Source organism: Dipodomys merriami, unplaced genomic scaffold (assembly GCF_024711535.1).
Source record: "Dipodomys merriami isolate MVZ:Mamm:240054 unplaced genomic scaffold, mDipMer1.0.p SCAF_70, whole genome shotgun sequence".
Classification (NCBI taxonomy): domain Eukaryota; kingdom Metazoa; phylum Chordata; class Mammalia; order Rodentia; family Heteromyidae; genus Dipodomys; species Dipodomys merriami.
In genome coordinates this window covers 3,511,977-3,534,290 of record NW_027206291.1, presented here as the reverse complement: position 1 = coordinate 3,534,290, position 22,314 = coordinate 3,511,977, and the positions used below count along the sequence as shown (strand labels likewise).

At 56.7% G+C, this 22,314-nt stretch overlaps 1 protein-coding gene across 3 annotated transcripts in view; it reads left to right on the top strand.

Moving 5' to 3' along the window:
* Rfx2 (regulatory factor X2) overlaps window positions 1-18,935 on the top strand; it is a 67,995-nt gene extending 49,060 nt beyond the window's left edge. For 2 of the 3 annotated variants that reach the window (XM_070008264.1, XM_070008266.1), the window contains exons 6-18: window positions 1,803-1,877; window positions 5,314-5,495; window positions 6,781-6,900; window positions 7,262-7,377; window positions 8,839-8,957; window positions 9,189-9,301; window positions 10,429-10,586; window positions 11,907-12,004; window positions 12,689-12,838; window positions 14,213-14,421; window positions 16,369-16,522; window positions 17,365-17,407; window positions 17,787-18,935. In XM_070008264.1, coding sequence (XP_069864365.1) covers window positions 1,803-1,877; window positions 5,314-5,495; window positions 6,781-6,900; window positions 7,262-7,377; window positions 8,839-8,957; window positions 9,189-9,301; window positions 10,429-10,586; window positions 11,907-12,004; window positions 12,689-12,838; window positions 14,213-14,421; window positions 16,369-16,522; window positions 17,365-17,407; window positions 17,787-17,899 — 1,650 coding nt within the window. In that variant the 3' untranslated portion in view covers window positions 17,900-18,935. Of the gene's footprint in view, window positions 1-1,802; window positions 1,878-5,313; window positions 5,496-6,780; window positions 6,901-7,261; window positions 7,378-8,838; window positions 8,958-9,188; window positions 9,302-10,428; window positions 10,587-11,906; window positions 12,005-12,688; window positions 12,839-14,212; window positions 14,422-16,368; window positions 16,523-17,310; window positions 17,408-17,786 lie in introns of those variants that run through there. The other variant, XM_070008267.1, reaches the window with a different exon arrangement.
* Window positions 18,936-22,314: the final 3,379 nt, after the last annotated feature.

Here is a 22,314-nt window from a genome sequence, read left to right as displayed (position 1 = left end):
TGGGCAGCCTGGGTTTCCATATAACAGATCGACACACAGAAGCAGCTCCGGGCTGACCGCCGCTAAGCAGCCTGGGAGATGGGGTGTTCCACCCTGCCCGTTGCTACATTGCTAATCTTCACCTGCGAAGGTTCACTGTTGGAAGTGGGTAATGGTAATGATCATTTTCCCAGTGTAGGAAATACTGCTAGATTCTCTCTCTTCTCTCTCCTCCCACCTTCCCTCCCTCTCTTTCTCCCTCCCCCCTTTCTCTCCCTTTCCCTTCTCCCTCTCTCTCTCTCTCTTTGTGCCAGTCTTGGGCTTGAATATAGAATTCAGGGCCTGAGTACTGTCCCTGAGGTTTTTTGGGCTCAAGGTTAGCCACTTGAGCCATAGCTCCCTTTCTGGTTTTCTGGTGGATCACTGGAGATAAGAGTCTCATGGACTTTCCTGCTCGGGCTGGCTTTGAACTGTGATCCTCAGATCTCAGCCTCCTGAGTAGCTAGGATTGTAGGCATGAGCCACCAGCGTGCAGCAAATCTAACTCTTAAACACACAAGCCCTATAGAAGCCTGTTGTAAGCAAGTTAAAACACACACACACACACACACACACACACACACACACACCACACACACACACACACACACACACACACACACACAGCTATAGTATGAGGAGCCACTAGAGGGAACATGGAGAAGGTAGTGAGGGAGAGGCGGGGCCCTCGGGGACCAGCCAGCCACTGACAGTCTCTGTCCCTGGCAGGCAAGCTCCCTCCCACCTGCTGATACCTTGGTGTGCCCTTCTCCTCCACTGCCGGCTCCACCCGGCCTGGCCCACATGCAACTCATGGTCCTGCCCCGGCCCCAGGAACATCTGTTTCTCTTATTTTGGGGGGCTTGCTAGGTAGCCCAAGCTGGCCTGAACTCAGTGATCCTCCTGCCCCGCCTCCTGTATGCTGGGATCACGGGCATGCGCTACCATTCCCGGCTCACATCTTGAAATCTTCGCCCTCCTGTGTGTCTTAGGGAAGAAGATGTAGACTTTGCACGCTTGCACGGCTGTCTCTGTCTGTCATGAGAGGCTGTGACAGGCTCTAAACGACCATGTCCCAAGCACGAGTCTGGGTCAGTGAACACATGCAGGTGTCTCGGCAGCCATATAGGACTGGGCGCTCCTCTCCTGTGCCGAGACCTGCCACCACCTCACCTCCTTCCTGCCACCAAGTCCTCAGTCCCTTCCTCCAGGAAGCCCTCCGTGCCTCCCACTGCCTCTTCCCAGGATCACAAGTGGCTGGGCTGGGGTCTCGGTGATTGTGTGTGGGCCGGGTCCTCAGGCTCCCATGGCTGGGTCTGTGCTTTTCACCTCAGTATTTTCCTGAGTATCTGCCCAAGGTTTTGCACAGGGGAACCTCAATGACCAATATGCTCAGCTTCGGGCACCTGGCTGTCCTGAACATCACCTAGTGTAGGGTAGGGAGATGCACAGTGCTCCGGGCTCTGGCGTTGCGAATGCTAGGGGTTTCCATAGCAACCACAGGTTGGTCTGGGCCTCACACATCCATGCGCATGCCCATTAACCTGTTAAGTCGCCACACCAAGTCTGCCGGTGGGGCTCGCTTTGGCCTCGCTGTCCTCGGCGGCTGGCTCTCCTGTATGTGGCACAGCCGCACCGCGCCCAGCCACGCACGCGTGCTTGCTTCTCCTCAGCGCTCGTCGTGATGTGGATATTAACAACAACAACCTTGGCTGACGCTAACCATCTGATTTCCTTTTTTCCTTTTCCACTTTCTGTTATGTTGCGGCACACATGTTCTTTAGCTTGAAATGGCGATTGAAAACCTCCAAAAAAGCGAAGGAATCACACCACACAAAAGCGGCTTACTCAACAGCCATGTAAGTGCCCATCTGACCTATGCCCAGCTCACCCAGCCCCGCCCCAGCAAGCCAGAGCCAGTGAGGGCTGAGGGCGTGGCCACGTGTAGTGAAGGCCAGAAAGGAGATGTTCCAATCAGCACCGACAAGGGGGAGGTGGGGGGAAAACAACTAGAAAAACTGACATCAGCTGCAGGAGATTTCATTCCCCTGCCTTGCCTGCCGCTAATAGGACGCAGTGACTACAGGAGGTACTGACTGCCCAGACCCAGGACAGCCATGTGGCTCGTTAGCCCCTGCACACACACCCCCATGTCCCTTCTCTGGACACTGTCCATCCAGCCCTGCCCACACCTGCAATGTGGTGAGCATTTCTCTTGTTCTTTTGGACTACCATGTGGTCTGGGCTGGCCTGGAGCTCACAGTCCTCCTGAGTGCTGGGATTACAGGCAGTTGCAACCATGCCCAGCTAGGGTTGGACAGTTGAACTACTGAAGCTAGAATGTGCTGTAGCAGTTGAGCAGGTCCCAGGTGCTCCCCCGAGAGTTGCATCAAAGAGAAAGTGCCCCATTTGGTTGCACCCCATACCCAGCTGACCCCAAGATCTTGTTGCTGGTCAAGGTTCAAAATAGGGCATTTTTTGAAAGTCTGTGATGCTGGGAGCAGAAGCCGATCTAGGGAAAAGGTCTAGAAATTTGGACTGGGCGCAGATGTGGCCAGCTGCTTGAGACAGCACTTGGCCAGGACCCTAGGAAGCAAAGGAGAAAACAATCCTTTCCCAGGGGATTCAAAACAAAACGAAGGTCCCCCTTCCCCTGGCACCCGGCCTCTGGGAGAGTGGGGTATATCTTGGAGGGTCGGTGTGTGCCTGGGGGAGAGGGGCCCCCACTCCCACCATCCCCCGCTGTGTGGGAAAGCTCACAGCCTTTGCCTTCCACAAGTCAGCCACCCTGCAGGCCGCAGACATCTGTGGACAAGCCGCTGAGCTAACACCGTCTCTGGCCTGCCTCCCTCCTCACCCACGTTCCCTGCATTGACTGTTCTAGAAAGAGGGGGGGAAGGGGGAGGTCCTACCTGCTCCTCACTGTTTTTGATCATGGCTCCAGGGCTTGGTGACTCAGAAGCAAAGGAAGAATAGAACTTTCTAGAAAGCGTCACATACACTGGGCAAAACCTAAAGTGGATTTGGTGTTGGCAAATGGGAGTCAGATGAGGAAGAAAGTGTGGCCTGCTAATGGCAGGCTGGCAGCCCACGCCCCACCGCCCTCGCCCCGCTTTGTGGCCCTGAGACCTTGCCACTTGCCCAGGGCTGGCTGGCACTGCATGGCAGCCAGGGAGGCGGGGACAGGGCTGCCGACCACTCCAGGAGGGGGGGATGGACCACACTGTATTCAGATTAGCTCACACTTGCCTTTCAAACTGAGACAGAAATGATCAGCCACCAGCTGGTGGCCTACTGTGAAGGCTGCGCAGTTCCCTGAGGGCCTCAGCCTGCGCTGGCACATGCTGAGCTGCGCTCCCTGTGGTTCTCCACTTCCCCCCTCCTCTCGGCATTGTTGGGGGCCGCTCTTCCACCAGCTCCTTAGGGAGGAGCACCCCTCTTGCTTTGAGCACTTAGCTCCACTTTCCATTCTGTACATTTTATGTCGACTCTGGGGTCTGCCATGACAGAGGTCAGTTCTGGAAATCAGGAGATTTTGTCTGTCTTACTTATAGTTGCCAGCCCCACCTGTGTCAGGGGCTGACGTGGGCTAACTCTCATTAAGTGAGGGATAATCAGTAGGTGGATGGATTAGTGGGTGGATGGATGGATGGGTGGGCAGATAGATGGATGAATGGATGGATGGACAGATAGATGGATGGGTGGGTGGTAGATGGGTGGATGGATTAGTGGATGGATGGATGGTGGGTAGGTCAATGGGTGGATGGATTGGTGGATAGAGGGCAGGTGGATGGACGGGCGGATGGATGGGTAGGTGGATGAGCAGGTGGATGGGTATGTGGTTGAGTGGGTAGATGGATGGATGGGTGGTAGATGGATGGATGTGTGGATGGATGGTGGATGAGCAGGTGGATAGAAGGATGGAAAGCAAGGTGTCCAAAGTGTGATTGTCAATCCAGAGCAAGCACTGGGGGCTCCGAAGAGCTACTGAAGCTGCTAGTGTGCATCTCAGACAGGCTCCTGCCACCACCAGCCAGTCGGGGTAGGCCAGTGTCAGGCAGGTGGTCCTCAGATGCAGCATGAGCCCCTCAAGCCCTGCGGTGATGCTGGGTGGTCAGCGTTGGCCATGTCACTCCAGTGTGTAGCAGGGCCTGGTGATGCTGGATGGATGGTGTGGGTCATTCGCCCTGGTATGTGGCTGGGCACGAGACACCGGGTGGGTGGCGTCGGCCATGTGCCCAGGGCACAGGAACTCTTGCCTGTGCAGCGCTTGAAGAGATTCGTCCCCTCCATGTGTCCCATTGCTAAGCAACGCCAGCTTAGAAAGAACGGGGTCAGGCATGTGGACAGAAGTCATATGTGGGGGCTGGGAAGGTCTCTCACTGGTAGAGTGCTTGCCTTGCATGTATGAGGCCCTGGGTTCGATTCCTCAGCACCACAGAAGCAGAAAAATCTGGAAGTAGTGCTGTGGTTCAAGTGGTAGAGTGCTAGCCTTGAGCTGAAGAGCTGAGAGACAGGGCCCAGGCCCAGAATTCAGGTCTCACGATCAACAATTTAAAAAAAGAAGTCATATGTACCCACAGGCTGGGCCACCAGCCAAGATGCCCTGGGAGGGGTAGGGTAAGGAAGACCTTGAGCCACTCCATGAAGAAGTACACCACATGGACCAAGAACATAGATTCTTGGAAACCGCATTCTCCACTGTTGTATCTTATGATAACAAACAACACAAATCAGCCCAGTGCTGGGGGCTCACACCTGTAATCCTAGCTACTCAGGAGGCTGAGATCTGAGGATCACAGTTCAAAGCCAGCCCAGGCAGGAAAATCCTTGAGACTCTGTCTCTTATTGCTAAAAAGCTCAAAGTGAAGGTGTAGCTCAAGTTGGAGAGTACCAGCCTTGAGTGAAAAAGCCAAGTGAGAGCATGAGGCCTTCAGTTCAAGCCCCAGTGTGGAAGGAAGGAAGGAAGGGAAGGAGGGAGGAAGAGAGGGAGGAAGGGAGGGAGGGAGGGATAAATCTAAGCAGACATCCCCAAACCTTCTTACATTCTCCATGCAAGATGCATGTCTGCAAGAGACACCCCTGGAGACTGGGGTGCAGGACAGAGGGCTCCCCCTTGTGCTGTGGAGCGGCTCTGGGCCATCTGGGAGTGTAGAGGGCTGGCAGAGTCCTGGCGCTCACACAGTAGTCTGCAGGCAGTAGGATCAGGTTCCTGAGTGAAGCCAGTGCACATGCAGGGGAGGGGGGGCGCAGGATGAGGTTCTCTGACCCAGAGGCCGGTGTCTCTCTGCTCAGCTCCAGTGGCTGCTGGACAACTACGAGACGGCGGAGGGTGTGAGCCTGCCGCGGAGCTCCCTGTACAACCACTACCTGCGCCACTGCCAGGAGCACAAGCTGGACCCCGTCAACGCCGCCTCCTTCGGGAAGCTCATCCGCTCGGTCTTCATGGGGCTGCGCACGCGCCGCCTGGGCACCAGGTGGGTGATGGTGCCCCCCTGCCTCCACCAGAGCCTCCTGGTGAACTCTGAGCTATCCCCACTGGGTGGCAGGCATAGCCATGGCCACGCTGGCTCCTTCAGAAGTCCAGGATGGGACATGGGAGTCCCCAGCTTTTCTTGTTTTTCACCCGGAACTACATTCTTAGAAGTACTCCTGCCTTGTGGCAGAGCCATAATACACTTTTTTTTTTGGTCAGTCCTGGGGTTTGAAATCAGGGCCTGGGCGCTGTCCCTGAGCTTCTTTGGCTCAAGGCTAGGACTCTACCACTTGAGCCACAGCTCCACTTCTGGTTTTCTGGTGGTTTTTATTGGAGGTAAGAGTCTCATGGACTTTGCTGCCCAGGCTAGCTTTGAACCGCAATCCTCAGATCTCAGCCTCCTGAGTAGCTAGGATGACAGGTGTGAGCCACTGATGCCCGGCTAGAATTAACTTTTAAAAATATGAACACTCTTGGGGCTAGGAAGGTGGCTCGGTGGTAAAGCGCTTGCCTTGCATGCATGAGGCCCTGGGTTCGATTCCTCAGCGCCACGTAAGCAGAAAAAAGCCAGAAGTGGTGCTATGGCTCAAGTGGTAGAGCGCTAGCCTTGAGCTGAAGAGCTGAGGGACAGCGCCCAGGCCCAGAATTCAGGCCCCACAACCGGACCCAAAAAAAAAAAAAAAAAAGAACACTCTCTTGGCTTTTTGTTGTTGTTGTTGTTGCTCCTCAAGGCTGTGCTCTACCACTTGAGCAACTTCTAGCTTTTTTTCTGGTTAATTGGAAATAAGAGTTTCACCCAGGCTGGCTTTGAACTTGGATCCTCTGCTCTCCTCATTCCAAGTCCCCACAGTGCACGGACACAAAGCTGGCATAGAGTGTCCCCCTGATTTTCTCTCTGCAGAACTTTGCAAGGTTTTGTTTGGAGTGTGGGGTGGTGTGTGGGTGTGCATGCACACACCCACACCCCCCCACACACACACCAGTACTGGGGCTTGAACTCAGGGCCTCTCACGGCTGCTTGGCTTTTGTTTTTTTTCTTTCTCAAGGCTGGTGCTAAGCACTTGAGCCACAGCTCCACTTCCTGTGCTGCACTTGTCAGTGCCTTTATTGTATTAAAAGGCGGCACAGGGCTCTGCATGAAGGGCTTTGTGTGCAAAGGTCCCCCGTACACACTTCTCATAGGTTCGGCAAGTGCCAAACACCAAGCCAACACACAGGGCCAGGCGAGGTGGCCTGTCTTGTTCAGGATGCCCGCAGGGAACCGACCTGCGGTGTTTGCCTTGCAGGGGCAACTCCAAGTACCACTACTGCGGGATCCGGCTGAAGCCCGACTCCCCGCTCAACCGGCTACAGGAGGACACGCAGTACATGGCCATGCGGCAGCAGCCCGTGCACCAGAAGCCCAGGTGGGTGCTTCCCCCAGAGTGGGGCCTTCATCAGGTGACTAGGCTGAATCTTAAAAAAAAAATCAGATAGACTGGTGGCTCACACCTGTAATCCCAGCCAATCAGAAAGCTGAGATTTGAGGATCAGGGCTCAAACAAAGCCATCCTGGGCAAGAAAAGTCCATGAGACTCTTGTCCCCAATAAACCAGCAAAAAAAGCCCAAAATAGAGCCATGGCTCAAGTGGTAGAGTGCCAGCCTTGAGCCAAAAAGCTCAGGGACAGTGTCCAGGCCCTGAGTTTGAGCCCCAGGACTATCCCCCAAATAATTCTACACACTGCTTCCTGCTCGGTCTCAGCGAGGTGCATGCATTCCATGCCCAGGTACCGGCCAGCCCAGAAGACAGACAGCCTGGGGGACAGCAGCTCCCACAGCAGCCTGCACAGCACTCCGGAGCAGGCCATGGCTACCCAGAGCCAGCACCACCAGCAGTACATAGGTGAGCCCTGGCTTCAGGTTAGACACACAGCAGCTTCTAGATGAACCTTCAGGCATCTCTGAGCCTCTAGAATAATCAGCTGTGCCAAAAAATATTAGTGTTTGACTTGTCCATTAGAATAGTGAGGGCTGGGAAGGTGGCTCAGTGGTAGAGTGCTTGCCTAGCATGCATGAAGCCCTAGGTTCAATTCCTCAGTACCACATACACAGAAAAAGCCGGAAGTGGCGCTGTGGCTCAAGTGGTAGAGCACTAGCCTTGAGCCAGAGAAACTCAGGGACAGTGCCCAGGCCCTGAGTTCAAGCCCCAGAACTTACACAAAAAAAAAAAAAACAATGAATCAATGCAGTAAAAAAGAATGGGGAAGCCGGGCACCGGTGGCTCCCACCTGTAATCCTAGCTCTTCAGGACGCTGAGATCTGAGAACTACAGTTCAAAGCCAGCCCGAGCAGGAAAAAGTCCATGAGACTCTTATCTCCAATAAACCAGCAGAAAACCAGAAGTGGTGCTGTGGCTCAAGTGGTAAAGTGCTCACCTTGAGCTGAAGAGCACAGGGACAGTGCCCAAGCCCAGAGTTCAACCCCCCCCCTCTCACACACACACACACACACACACACACACACACACACACACACACACACACACACACACACACACACACACACACACACACACACACACACACACACGAACGAACGAAAGGGGAATGGATGTCTTCTGAGGCTGTCAATTGGGAGAGGAGGATGGAGCTCCATCTGGGGTTTTGGGGTTTTCCTCTTCGATGGCCCACAGCATGGAAGCTTTGCCCTGTTTCCTGAGTGCATTCAGGACCAGGTCAAAGGTCAGAGCCTTTCCCTGCACTGCGCAGGAAGGAGCTGCTGGCAGGTGCTCCTCAGGTGCTTGACAGCAACATGTGTTCTGTTTTTGTTATTTTTGTGCCCATCCTGGGCCTTGAACTCAGGGCCTGGGTGCTGAGCCACTTTCTGCTCAAGGCTAGTGCTCTACCACTTGAGCCACAGCTTCACTTCCAGCTTTTTGGTAGTTAATTGGAGATAAGAGTTTCATGGACATTTTATGCACGGGATAGCTTTGAACTGTGATCGTTGTGAGGAGCTAAGATTACAGGCGTGAGCCACCAGCACCTGACTATGCCTGGGCAGGACCCGCTGGGCTCTGGCTTTCTGGAGAGATGGAGACTGCCAGGCCTGTCTCTAGGCAATCACTGTGGGGACAGGGAGGCTGGCTTTTCCCCAGCACGCTGCCCTGGGCCAGCTCTGCCACACAGGGCCCTGCTGAGGAGTCAGGAGGGTCTGCGGGGTGCCAGGCCTGTGCTGGCCTCTGGCTGTGTCTATGTCCACACATTTGTCATCCCTGGAAGGTGGTGACATTGTCCCTGTTGTGTAAAAGATGCCCTGTGCCTGCGGGGGCCAGGGCTGCCCCAGCGTTCCCCGTGTCCCTCTCCAGATGTGTCCCACGTGTTCCCGGAGTTCCCAGTGCCTGACCTGGACGGCGAGCCACTCCAGGGGAGTGTCACACCGCGAGACATCAAGGCCCTGCAGCTGGTGTACAGACGGCACTGTGAGGTGACTGCAAGCCCCTCCCACGTGTCTCTGCTGTCCTCAGGCCACAGCGGGGGGGGGGGGGAAGGTCCCCCTCATACCCACACCCGCCACCTTCCTGCTGTCACTAGCTGCTCCCCGGGCACAGGGGAGACAGGAGCGTGTCCACCCACAGACGGCCCCTCGTCGCTCTGGGGACTTGAGAAGATGCGCTTTGCGCCCAGACGTCACATGTGACCCCACTTTTCCTCCCAGGCCACCCTGGATGTCGTCATGAACCTCCAGTTCCACTACATCGAGAAACTGTGGCTGTCCTTCTGGAACTCCAAGGCTTCCCCCAGCGATGGCCCCACCACCCTCCCTGCCAGGTGACAGCCACCAATGTGCCACGCAGGCCCACGTGGCTGCCACCCCTCACCCACCCACCCCACAGTCCTCAGGTCCTGGGACTGGTGCTTCGGCTCCTTGTGTTCTTAGGGTCCTGCATGACTTGGGAGGCACCATGCCATTCACCCCTCTTCCAAGGTTTTGGCTTTTGTTTGGCTTTGGAGCCGGCCTTGATAGTGTCTCAATATATGGCTCAGCTGGCTTAGAACTCAGATTCCTCAACCTTCTGAGTGCTGGGGATGACAGGAGTGACCATACCTGGCTCCAATCAGAATTTCTTGTTTCTGTCTTTACCTCATGTGGAAGTGAGTTCAAGCTCAGAGCCTGGTGCTTTGATAAGCTGGTGCTCTCCCATGCTTACAGCCCTTTTTGGTTTAGTTATTTTTTCAGACAGGACCTTACCTTTTTGCCCCAAGCTGCCTTGGACTTCGATTCTCCTATGTATACCTCCCACATACCTTGGTTGGCAGCCTCACCATGCACAGCTTATTGGTTGAGATGTGTCTCACTTTTTGCCTAGGCTGGCTCAAACTTCCATCCTCCTGATCTTCCTATCCACCCAAGTAGCTGGGATTACCGGTGTGAGTTTCCAGCCTCACGTGTGTGTGTGTTTCCAGCCTCACGTGTGTGTGTGTGTGTGTGTGCGTGTACGCATGGGCATACTAGTCCTGGTGCTCAAACTTGGGCCTAGGCACTGTCCCTTAGCTTTTCCCCCTGAAGGCTAGCTCTCTACCACTTGAGCCACAGCTCCACTTTCTGCATTTTGGTGGTTAGTTGAAGATAAAAGAGTTTCACAGACTTTCCTGTCCCAGCTGGCTTCAAACCACGATCCTCAGATCTCAGCCTCCTGAGTAACTAGGATAACAAACCACTACTGGTGCCCAGCTCAAATCGCTTTTAATGGAGGATCTTAAAGGTGGCTGCGTGTCATCCCAAGTAGAGAGCTCTTGACCGGTCACCACAGCCTCAGCGTGGGTCCCTCAGCATGGGGGCTCAGAGGCAACAGGGGATGAGCTGGGCAGTGCAGTGCGGCAGAGGAGGGGTGGGCAGGGCTGGGAGGCCTGGACCCCCCAGCTCATGGCCACTGCTGTCTCCCCTCTGCCCACAGTGACGACGAGGCCGACAGCGCCGCCGTGCTCCCTAAGGACAAGCTCATCTCGCTGTGCAAGTGCGACCCCATCCTCAAGTGGATGCGGGGCTGTGACCACATCCTCTACCAGGCCCTAGTGGAGGTCCTCATCCCTGACGTGCTGCGGCCCGTCCCCAGTAAGAGGCCCTGCCATCCTGCCTTCCTGCCCCTCGCCCCTTCCTGACTGCCCCACTGCTTGAAGTCCACGTGCAAGCTCTGTCCATGAGCCTAGGAAAGTGCCCTTGCTTCTGATCCAAGGTGACCATCCAAGTGAATGGCCCTCCTGAGTTCTGCCAAGATAGGGCCAGACATGGTGCTTTCTGGAAGGCTCCTGGAAGGTAGGCAGGTGGCATCTGGAGTAGCCTGGCTGTGGCCCTAGCCACTGCCATGGGAAGCCACTGTCAGGGTCATGTAAAGTTGTCAATCCCCCATCCCAAGGATGTGCCAGTACCTGCTGCCCCTGACCCTTGGTAGCACTGGGGGGGGGCACTTCCTGTGCCAAAGAGGACTGGCCAGGGTCATAGCCGCTGCATATGGTAGAGCAGGGGCCACCCCAGACCCTACCCCATGGGCAGCAACCAGCGCTGCCCAGTGGGGTTTCAGGAGACCCTCGTGTCTGTGCCTGTGTCTCTGCCCTGAGACCCCATGGATGCCAGTAGGGTGGAGTACAGAAACTAGTGTCTCCAGGGCTGACCTGTTCCCCAAGTGTCCTGGGGCCTCTGCCGTGACAGTGATGACTACAGATAGCTGGACCTGGCACCAGGCTAGGCCCTCATTTTCCCAGGGAGGGTGAGGAAGCCATACCAAGGTTCATACTGCCACCGCTGCCTGGCCTGTGGGTTATGCCTGCAGCTGGCCAGGAGAGAGCTGGGCCACTTCGTCTCTCTGCATAGCCCAGGCTGGTCTGGATCTTGCCATCTGCCTGTCTCAGCCTCCTGAGTGCCGGGGTTACACACGTGCACCCCTGAACTACCTTGTTTAGTTTCTCGGCAGTGTTACTTTTGTCAATAGGATTATGTGTCTGTAGTTGGGGTCGGGAGCCCAGGGCTGTGGCTATGCTACCAGGCAAGCGCTTGCCACTGAGCCACATGCCCATCCTTTATTTCTTATAGAAAGCCATCACAAAATGAGTTTGGCTAGTAGAATATACTTCCATGCACGGGTACAGTATAGCATGGTCACCCTTCCCATGTGGACACCAGGTGGGCTGTTCTCTGTGGCTCAGTCTGGGCCCACTGTGGGCAAGGGGGGAGTCCTGAGGGGTCACCTGGGTGAGCAGTGCAGACAGATGCTGCTCCCTGCTTCTCAGCCTCTCCAGCCCTGGCTACCCCTCCCAGGGCCATCTGCTACGGCTTGTCCTGTGTGGTGGGCCTTGCTTGCCTTGGTCATGCTTGCCACAGCAGATGGGGTGCTGAAGTGCCAGGCCCCCCACACCATAGTCCTGCTCTTGCCTGCAGGTACCCTCACCCAGGCCATCCGCAATTTTGCCAAGAGCTTGGAAGGCTGGTTGACAAATGCCATGAGCGACTTCCCACAGCAGGTCATCCAGACCAAGGTATATGGGGGGGGGGGGGGGGGGAAAGAATGGCAGCATGGAGTGGAACTTGATACTTGATGCAAATGGATTCTAGCAGCCTTTCCTGTGTGCAGAGGCTGGCTGCGCCCTCAGGAAGAGCTCCAGGGGCAGGGGCAGGGCCGGGACAGAACTCAGCAGATGTGACTTGGCTAGGCCAGAACAGATACAGCCTTCACCCTGTTCCTTGAGTCTTGGAGACACATGAGAAATTCTAATGTGGGGTCTGGGCTGGGAAGGTGGCTCAGGGCAGAGTGCTTGCCTAGCATGCATGAAGCCTGGGTTCGACTCCTCAGTACCACATAAACAGAAAATGCCAGAAGTGGTGCTGTGGCTCAAGTGGTAGAGTGCTAGCCTTGAACAAAAGAAGCTCGGGGACAGTGCCTAGGCCCTGAGTTCAAGCCCCAGGACTGGCACAAAAAAAAAAAAGAAAAAAGAAGTGGGTTCTATGGGAACAAAAACGATGCCTCCTGTTCTGGCAGCAGGCAGGGTGTGTTTCTGATCTTCCCCTACGGTGCCAGCCGGTCCTCAGGCCACGCCCCCGGGGCAGGGCTGACCCCCATTCGGCTCCTCCCAGGTGGGCGGGGAGAGCCAGCCCTCAGGCCACGCCCCTGGCCCAGCCGGAGCACTGGGCAGCCAGGGCTGACCCCGCCTCCTGTCTCGCAGGTGGGCGTGGTCAGCGCCTTCGCCCAGACGCTGCGGCGCTACACGTCGCTCAACCACCTGGCCCAGGCAGCACGCGCCGTGCTGCAGAACACGTCCCAGATCAACCAGATGCTCAGCGACCTCAATCGCGTGGACTTCGCCAACGTGCAGGTGACCTCGGCGGGCCGCCTGGGCACCAGACCGCCCACCCTCCCCGCCCCCTCCAGCCCAGGCATCCACCGACCCCGCCCCACCCACAAGCCCAGCCCACCCTGCCCCTAGGGCGCCAGCTTCCTGGACCTCACACCACGTTCCTGGCCGTTTTCATGGCTCTTTTCTAGGCTCATAAAAGTAGCAGGGACAGGCCTGGAGAGGTGGCTCACACCTGCAAACCCAGAACTGAGAGACAGATATTGAGACGATAGTGGTTTGAGGCCAGCCCTGTGTAGGAAACTAATGAGACCCCATTCAGCCAATAAAATCACTAACCCTTGGTGACTGTGCCTGACATCCCAGCTACATGGGAGGCTCGGGTGTGAGGATTCCAGTCCAGGATGCTCTGGGCAAAAACACGAGCCCCTACTCCTACCTAAAAAAGTAAACTGAGCCAGCACCGGTGGCTCACGCCTGTAATCCTAGCTACTCAGGAGGCTGAGATCTGAGGATCACAGTGCAAAGCCAGCCCGGGCAGGAAAGTCCATGAGACTCTTATCTCCAATAAACCACCAGAAAACCGGAAGTACCCCTGTGGCTCAAGCAGTAGAGACTTGCCTTGAGCTGAAGAGTGCAGGGACAGCGCCCAGGCCGAGTTCAAGCCCCACGGCCGACCAAAAAAAAAAGTAAACTGAAACCAAAAGGGCTGGAAGTGGGGCTCATTAGATAGAGCATCTACCTGGAAAGCACAAAACCCTGAGTTAAACTCCAGTACCATCACAAAAGACAAAAAGAAAAGAAGTTCAGGCACACCGTAGGTGGTTGGCCTTGCCTAGGCCTCCTTCCAGACCTGAGTGGCTCATCCATTAAGTACTAGCCAGGCAGGCATGGAAGTGCACACATATAATCCAAGCTACTTGGAAGAAGAAGTAGCACTCTAGGCCAGCCTGAGGAAAAAAAAAATTCTCTTGTCTCAACAAAGAAAATATGAGCCCAGTGCCAGGGGCTTACTCCTGTAATACCAGCTGCTCAACAGGCTGGGATCTGAGGATGCTGTTCAAAGGCAGCTCAGGAAGGAAAGTCCGTGAGACTCTTCTCTCCAACTAATCATCAGAAAACCAGAAGTGGAGCTGTGGCAGTAGAGTGTTAACCTTGAACACAAAAGTTCAGGAACAGTGCCCAGGTCCTGAGGTGAAGGCCCAGGACTGGCACACACACAAAAACCCCCAAACACACAAAAGGCTGGGGTTTGGCTCTTGATGAGATGGAGGGAGGGGCAGGAACACAGAAGGTAGGATCACAGCAGGTGCAGCATGAGCCACGCTGAAGGCTGGGTCCCTGTGGCTCTATCCTAGGCTTGCCCAGGTCTCACAGGCCGTCCTCCTTCTGCAGGAGCAGGCCTCATGGGTGTGCCAGTGCGAGGAGAGCGTGGTGCAGAGGCTGGAGCAGGACTTCAAGCTGACCCTGCAGCAGCAGAGCTCGCTGGAGCAGTGGGCCAGCTGGCTGGACAATGTGGTCACACAGGTGCTCAAGCAACATGTGGGTAGCCCCAGCTTTCCCAAGGCCGCCCGCCAGTTCCTGCTGAAGTGGTCCTTCTACAGGTAAGTCCCTGGGGGCAGCTCTCCCAGGGTGACAGTAAACACGTTTCTCAAAGTCCTCAGGGACTGGTAGCTCAGTAGCCAGAGCTTGCCCAGTACATGGGGGGCTCTGGCTTCCGCCCCAGGCACCAAAAGAAACTAACGTTTAAAATTTTAAGCATTGAGATCATGGCTGGAGGTGTGGCTCAATGGTAGACCATCAGCCTAGCAAGGGTGAGGCCTTGAGTTCAAATCCCCAGTACCATCAAAAACAACCAGCAAAACATGATTTGCCAGGCACCGATGGCTCATGCCTATAATCCTAGCTATTCAGGAGGCTGAGATCTGAAGGTCCATGTTCAATGCCAGGTTGGATAGAAAAGTCCTCAGGAGGGGCTGGGAAGGTGGCTCAGTGGTAGAGTGCTAGCCTTGTATGCACGATGCCCTGGGTTTGATTCCTCAGCACCACAGAAGCAGAAAAAGCTGTGGCTCAAGTGGTAGACAGCTAGCCTTGAGCTGAAGAGCTGAGGGACAGTGCCCAGGCCCAGAGTTCAAGCCCCACGACCGACCAAAAAAAAAAAAAAAAGGACTCAGGATTCTGAGTTGAAGTCCTGGTAAAAAATAAAAGTCATGGGGCTGGGAAGGTGGCTCAGTGGTAGAGCACTTGCCTTGCATGCCTGAGGCTCTGGGTTCGATTCCTCAGCACCACATAAACAGAAAAAAAAGCCAGAAGTGGCGCTGTGGCTCAAGTGGTAGAGGGCTAGCCTTGAGCTGAAGAGCTGAGGGACAGCGCCCAGGCCCAGAGCTCAAGCCCCACGACCGGACCCAAAAAAATAAAATAAATAATAAATAAAAGTCATGAAACAGGAGCAACGGATGACATGGCAGACAAAATAAGAGTCTGGAACATGGCCTGCGTCTGATGGCATTTAGAGGCCACTCAGGGCTGGCAGGTATGGGGACAGAAGCAGAGGGGAGGCCGCCATTCAGGGGCCTGTTGCCCCCTGGAGCCAGTGTACATCTGTAAAATTACATGCAGACTCAATATAAAGAGGCTTGTTTCCAGAAGCAAGCTCATGAGACTGAGGAGCCTGCGAGGCTGACAGCCGTTTGGTCGGTGGGGTGGCAGGAGTCTGGGCAGGAGCCCACACTGTGGCCCAGAAATGCCTGTACCGTCCTCTGCAGCCTCCCACACCACCAACCTCCTTAAAACACCACTGGATCCCCGCTACTCAGGAGGCTGAGACCTGGAGGGTGGCTGTTCAAAGCCAGCCTGGGCAGAAAGTCTGTGAGGTTCCATCTCCAGTTAACTACCAAAAAGCCAGAAAGCCAGACTGGAAGTGTGGCTCACGTGGTAAAGTGCCAGCTGTGACAGCACAAGGTTCTGAGTTCAAGCCCTGGTACAGACACTCACACACACAAAAAGGTCCACAACTGTTGATTCCACCACAGCACTGGCAGCCTAGTCCCTGGACTGGAAATCTACCGAATAGGAATTTTAAACAAAGAAGGCCAGGCATGGTGGCACCTACCTGTGGTCCCAGCTATTCTAGGAGGCTGTGGGAAGGAGGATGGTACAAGGTCCAAGGCCGGCCCTGGGGCAAAAGCACAAGGCACTACCTGAAATACAACAAGAGCCAACAAGGGCTGTGAGGCCCCTACCCACCATGAGTACAGCTGAGGGACTGGAGCGTGGCTCAACTGGTAGCAAGCATGAAGTCCTGCTTCCACCCCAATGCTGCAAAAACATAAAAATAAGAAAAACATTGTATAGTTGGCCAATCCCTCCAGAAGAAGCCCAGTTGGTCCCACTGTCTCTCCTCACACTCTACCCGGGCCTGGGTGCCTCAGGACCTTTGCACTTGCCCTTCCCCCACTCCCACCTCACAGCCGGCAGGTCTGAGGGCGGCTTGGGTGCCTGGGGGTGTTCCCCTGAGTCTCCTGGCTTCTGTGCCCCACTCCACCCCCCAGCTCCATGGTGATCCGAGACCTGACGCTGCGCAGTGCCGCCAGCTTCGGCTCGTTCCACCTCATCCGGCTGCTGTACGACGAGTACATGTTCTACCTGGTGGAGAACCGGGTCGCTGAGGCCACCGGGGAGACGCCCATCGCGGTCATGGGAGAGGTGAGGGAGCCCCGCAGGGGTTCGGCGTCACACCCCCCTCCTCTGAGCCAGGGTGCTGCCCCCAAGGCAGGGCCCCAGGCGCAATCCCCGGCTGACTGCTTCTAACGCCCTAGAGAGGCGCGGGGGCACAGTGGTGGGCGCATTCACCGCGCGGCCACCACCACCTGTTCCGCTACGTCGGGAAGGAAGCCGCCCCTCTGGGGCCAGCCGCCAGTCCACAGCCTGTGTCTGGAGCCGCCTGTTCTGGAAGTTTCCCATCCTGTCCCTGGAACGGCACATTTCGGGACCTTGTGTGTCTGCTGCTCCCAGCAAGCGCAGTGGCCCCAGGGTCCCTCCGTGCTGCGGCATGGTCACCGCTTGCTTCTGTTCCTGGCTGTGTAGTGCTCCGCGCGTGATGGGCGCCCATGGCTGCAGTGCGCATGTGTGCCTGTGCAGCCCCTTTCGGCACTTGGAGGGGGGCTTCCTAGGGGGTATAACTGCTGTGCTGCCTGGGGTTGCTTCCAGAAAGAAATGAGGTGATGCCTGTGGAGCTTTCGGTAAAATGCACCTGCCACGGCCCCATGGCGGCTGGTGCTCCTGGGCAGGGCACAGCCTGGGGGTCACCCAGCCCAGAAGCCCCGGGTGGCAGTGTGATCTCATGTGGGCCAGGACAGCAGGTGGCTAGTCCCACACCGCCATGGCCAGGCCAGGCCACCCGCCGCCTCCAGGGGCTCCAGGTGAGCCGGCACCCCAGGCTGCCCAGGGCCCAAGCAGGCCTCTGCTAAAGGTGCTGTGGGCTCCCCTACCAGACCCCGCAGACGATGGCCGCCCGCCCCAGCGCCTGACCCCGGCTTCTCTTACAGTTCAGCGACCTCGCCTCCCTGTCGCTGACGCTGCTGGACAAAGGTGCGTGTGTCCTAGCCCTCCCCCCCACCCCCACCCCGGGCCACCGTCCTGTGAGCAGCACATGGAAGTTGGGGTGGCCCTGGTGGGTTTAGGAGCGCAGGGGCAAGGCAGGTGGATGGCAGGTGGCCCGGGAGTTGGCCCAACTCCTGTGATGCTTGGGGGAGGCTCGGCAGCCAGGCCCCGGCCGGTGGGTGACAGTCCCAGAAGGTCAGAGGTCAGAAGCCTTCCGAGGTGGGCCCAGCCCGGGGCGCCTGTGCGCGACCTGGGCTGGCGGCGGGAGCTGAGGTCAGGTGGCGTCCCGGCCGCCACAGGTCCCAGGCCATCTGCGCCGCCCCCGTCTGAACATGGGCTTCTCTGTCCCTCCATGCGGGCCCCACAGAGGACATGAATGACAGACACAGCAGCGAGGCCGACACGGACGGCCACAGCCTGGGTGAGCCCATGGTGAAGCGGGAGCGAGGAGACCCCAGCCACCCGCTGCAGGGCATCTAGCACCTTCCAGAGCTTCCAGAAGGTGTGGCCGGCCTCTGGGAAGCAGGACTCCCTCGGCTGCCTCTCCTGCTTTAGTGCCTCTAGATGACGTGATGTTTACGCTGACTGAAGGAGCCCCCCCGGCCTGAGGCCCAGAAACTATATGGTGTCACTTGGGGTGCGGTAGCCCCCGGGTGCCCCCCGTCCCTTAGCAGCTGGGAGGGGAGCACCAGGGCACAGGCAGCCTCCCCCCGCCGCGCCCTGCCCTGTGGGCCGCTGCAGAGCACACTGACCCATGGGTCCCCTCAGGATGGGACGCGGAGTCCTGGCCCCATGGCCTGGGCATGCTGAGGCACGAGCCCCCCTCTCCACGTGCCAAAGGCCGGAACACCAGACAGATCCACAGCCTGACAACCAGGGAGCCACACGACCTGGCCCACTGTGTCTAAACAATCAAAATCAGAAGCGATCGGCGACGGGCTTCTGTCCAAGTTCATTGCCAAACTGCTGGGTCTGGAGCGGCCTTGTTCCAGGGGCCGGCGGGGGTCAGGGTCACCGGCCATCTTCTGCCACAGCAGTGCTGGACCCACGGACTCTTCCAGAACACCTCCCTCTAATAAGCCATTCTGGAGTGCTGAGCCCCAGCAAGTCCCAACTTGACCTCTTCCAAGTGAAGCTCTTCTCTAGGGACACATAGACGCCAAGGACCCCCTGGAGGGCGGCGACCCCCCCCCTCCTGTGCCACGCAGGACTTCCGGCCCCACGCGGGGAGCAGGCCTCTAGGCTAGGAGGTGCAACCTAATGAAATGCAATAGTTTCTCTTTTTGGAAAAATGTTTTGCCGATAGTTTTGTGCTGTAATTGTTCTTAGAAGGTTTCTTAGGAACGTGTTCACTGCAGCATATCAAGTCCCCAAGGTTTTGTTCTCATTCACGCACAAGGTACGAATGTAACTCACGTGGCCTTTGAAACCTCCGCCCATACTGGGGGTGCAGCGGGGTGGGGGTGCAGGGAGGGAAAGATGCACTTGTTTTCCAACAAAAAGTCCATAATGATCATGCTGTCTGTCTGGTCTAATAGTTCAAGGCAGGAAAGAAGGGCTCCAGAGCGGCCCCCCTCCTGCTGGCCGAGCGGACGTAATGGCCCCGGCAGCCACTGTATTTGCTCCCCAGGGACCCAGACAGGCTCTGCCTCCCCCCTGGCCCCCCTCCACCCCACTCTCGGCAACCTCCCACAGGGGAGCAGGGGACACCCACGATCCAGGAGTCCTGAGCAGGGCTGGTCCCGTCTGTGTCTCCATCTGCAGACAGCCACCCCCCAACTCCCAGCATCTCTTTACAGCAGAAGTGGCTTGGCCCAGAGAGCATGTTGAGGTCGGTGGGACCAGGAACTCTATTGGGGGGACCGTCCTCCTCTTGGGGGACTGTGAGCAGGCCCACAGTGAAATGAACCAGAGGGGTGGATTCATGTCCAGTGTCACTTCCACGTGCCAGGCCAACGCCCACATGCTCCAGCCGATCCCCTGCCAGGCTCAGACTGTCCTCAGTAGCTGAGACCCCACAGCCCAGGCTAGCGGGTGCCACACAGCCCACTAAATGCCCACTGCCCGCCTCACGGCAGCCCTGCCTAAGGTTCTGAGGGCCTGGGAGGGAGGGAGAGAGCAAGCCCACATGTCACCTGTCCCTGGGCAGGCTCCTGTCTGAGCCTCCGGCGCCAAGGTAGGTGTGCAGGGGAACATGGGGCTGCAGACACGATGGGCGGAGCCCCAACAGCCATCTCAGTCCTCGTGGAAGTCAGGATGGCCAGATAAAAAAAGCCTGGGTCCCTGGAAGAGCTGCGTCTATCACTGTCCCTGCCTTGGGAAGTTGCTGCTGGCCTGACACGAGGTGGGCAGCACCCCACACAGCCCCCATTCCCTCCCCGCCCCCCTCCTGCACGCCGCCAGATCGCGCTCATGGGCACCACACAGCGGAGACGCAGACCCTGCCCCACCCCCACCCTGCCAACGCCGTGGTGTCAGTTTCCCCACCTGAAAGATGGCAATGATACCCACATGCCCATCTCGTGAGCACCAAGTTTACACACAACCCTGAGGCGAGTCCACAACGCACCTTCTCCCCGACCAGGCCGTGCTCTGGGGGCATCCTGAGCACCATCTCCCTGGTGTCCCCCCCCCACTCCACGCCCCTTGTGACAGCATACACATCCCCAGACACTTTGGGGAGTAAATGGGGTTCACTGTGGCATTTTCATACATGAACACAGTGGATCTGCATCCGCCTCACCCCCCACCCTTTCCACATCCCCTCCATCTCTATTTGCATATATGCAAATACACGACACGGGGCCTATTCCTCCTCGTATGCCCCCAGCCTTCCCCACGCTGCTCAGCCCAGCCAACCGCCAAGCCTGTTTTACTTTCCTGACTCTGTGTGTGTGTGTGTGTGTGTGTGTGTGTGTGTGTGTTACACTGGTTTTCACCAGGGCATTTCAGATGTGCAAATATTATGTTTTTATCAGAATACTTCTCTACTGCTTTTTCTTTCTTGCACCCCCATCCGTTATTAATCACCAGCTTTCATTTGTACACAGCTGGCTGCACTATGTACTGCCTCCGCCCTTTTTCTTCCCCCTCCCCTTCCCCTCCCCCCCTACACTGCCCCAGTTAAAATCATGTTCTGTTGTCTCTCTCGTATGCATATGTATGTACGTGCCCCTGTATAAGGCTGTCTTTGAATTCTAGCTTCCACATACGAGCAAAATCGTGACACTAGCTTTCTGAGCATGCCTTCTCTGACGCAACATGACCTCCTCCAATTTCATCCTGCAAATGACATGATCTCATTTCTCTACAGTCTGTGTAGTGTTCTACAATATATAACGTCCCATCTTCTTTAGCACACACCTTAGCATCTTGTCCCGGAATCTTCCAGTAGGTCTCAACCCCATCAGTAGCAGCCACCCTCTGCTTTGTAACCCAGGCATCCGTGTACTCAGCCACCATTGGGGGGGGGGAGGGAGGTGGGGAAGGGGGAGCTTTGCACTTACTAGGCAGGTGCTCTACTGCTTGGGCCACACACCCAGCCCCTGTTGTAGTTATTTTGGTGGTGGTGGTGGTGGTGGGGCTTGAACTCTGCACCTGGGCGCTGTTCCTCAGCTCTTCAGCTCAAGGTGAGCGCTCTACCACTTGAGCCACAGCATCACTTCCAGTTTTCTGGTGGTTCACTGGAGATGAGTCTCATGGACTTGGAACTACGATGCTCAGATCTCAGCCTCCTGAGGAGCTAGGGTTATAGGCGTGAGCCACCAGTGCCTGATTACAGAGCTATTTTTGAGGCAAGGTCTCACATTTTGCCCAGGCTGGCTTGGACTGTGGTCTCATTTACACTCCCATCTCCCCTTAGCTGCGATAGCAAGCATGTCCCACCATGTCTGGCTTCGAGATGTCATCTCAGAGACTTGTCTCCAGACCTGGAACCACAGTCCTCCAGAGCAGCTGGATGACAGGCCACCTTGCCCAGCTTTTTTTACTTGGTTAAGACCTTTTTTACTCGGGCTGGCCTTGAGTCCTCTGAGCTCTGCCTCCCAAATAGGATACAGACATCAGCCACCAGTGCCTAACCACCCTTTATCAGTGCATTATCACAGGTATTTTGGTTTTGGGAGAGGGTCCCAATGCATTTCCCACAAGCTGGCCTTGAACTCAAGTCACAGCTCAGCTAGAGGGAGGGAGCCCAGAGCAGGAGAGGGGAGGCCTCAGTGCCAGGCAGAGGGTGGGGCAGCAGGGAACAGGGCTGCAGGGGTGGGGACTGGGCAGCACTGGACACCTCTGAGTGGACACCCCAGTTAGGGACCCTGACTCCAGGGGCCCTGCAGCGAGGTGCCTGTCAGTGCGTGCTGGGGAAGGGGAGGCATGTGGTCAGCACCCAGTGCCCAGCTGACCCACCCTACACTTGTTCCCCAGAACCCCAACTGTGAGCAGAAGCACAGCCTCGGCCCCTCTTCTCCACCTCTCTTCCTTTTGATACCCTGGGCAGCTTGGTATCTTTCCAGCAAATTCCCCTTCACAGGTGTTTTTGAAGAGTGGCAACCAACCTCTACGCTGGCATCCCCTCAGTGCTCATGAATTCTGCAGCCAGGTCCACAGGGGGTCTCCAGCCCCCCCCCCCAGGCTTCCTGGGGACTGAGAGCCCGGGAGAAGGGGTGCACCTGGGGGCCTGGAGTAGGGAACCCAGGGGTAGTCAGGGACCTTGGAGATTGAGTTTCTTAGGAAACAAACTTGTTTCCAGGCCCATAGCCTGGGGCAGGTTTTGAATGTATCCAGTGCTCTTCTGCCCCCTAGTGGACATTCTGTGACACAGCGGCCAACGTGTTGAAAGTTTGATTGGGGGGGCGGCAGGGGAGGGGGCAGTGGGCAGTCCCGGGGCTTGAACTCAG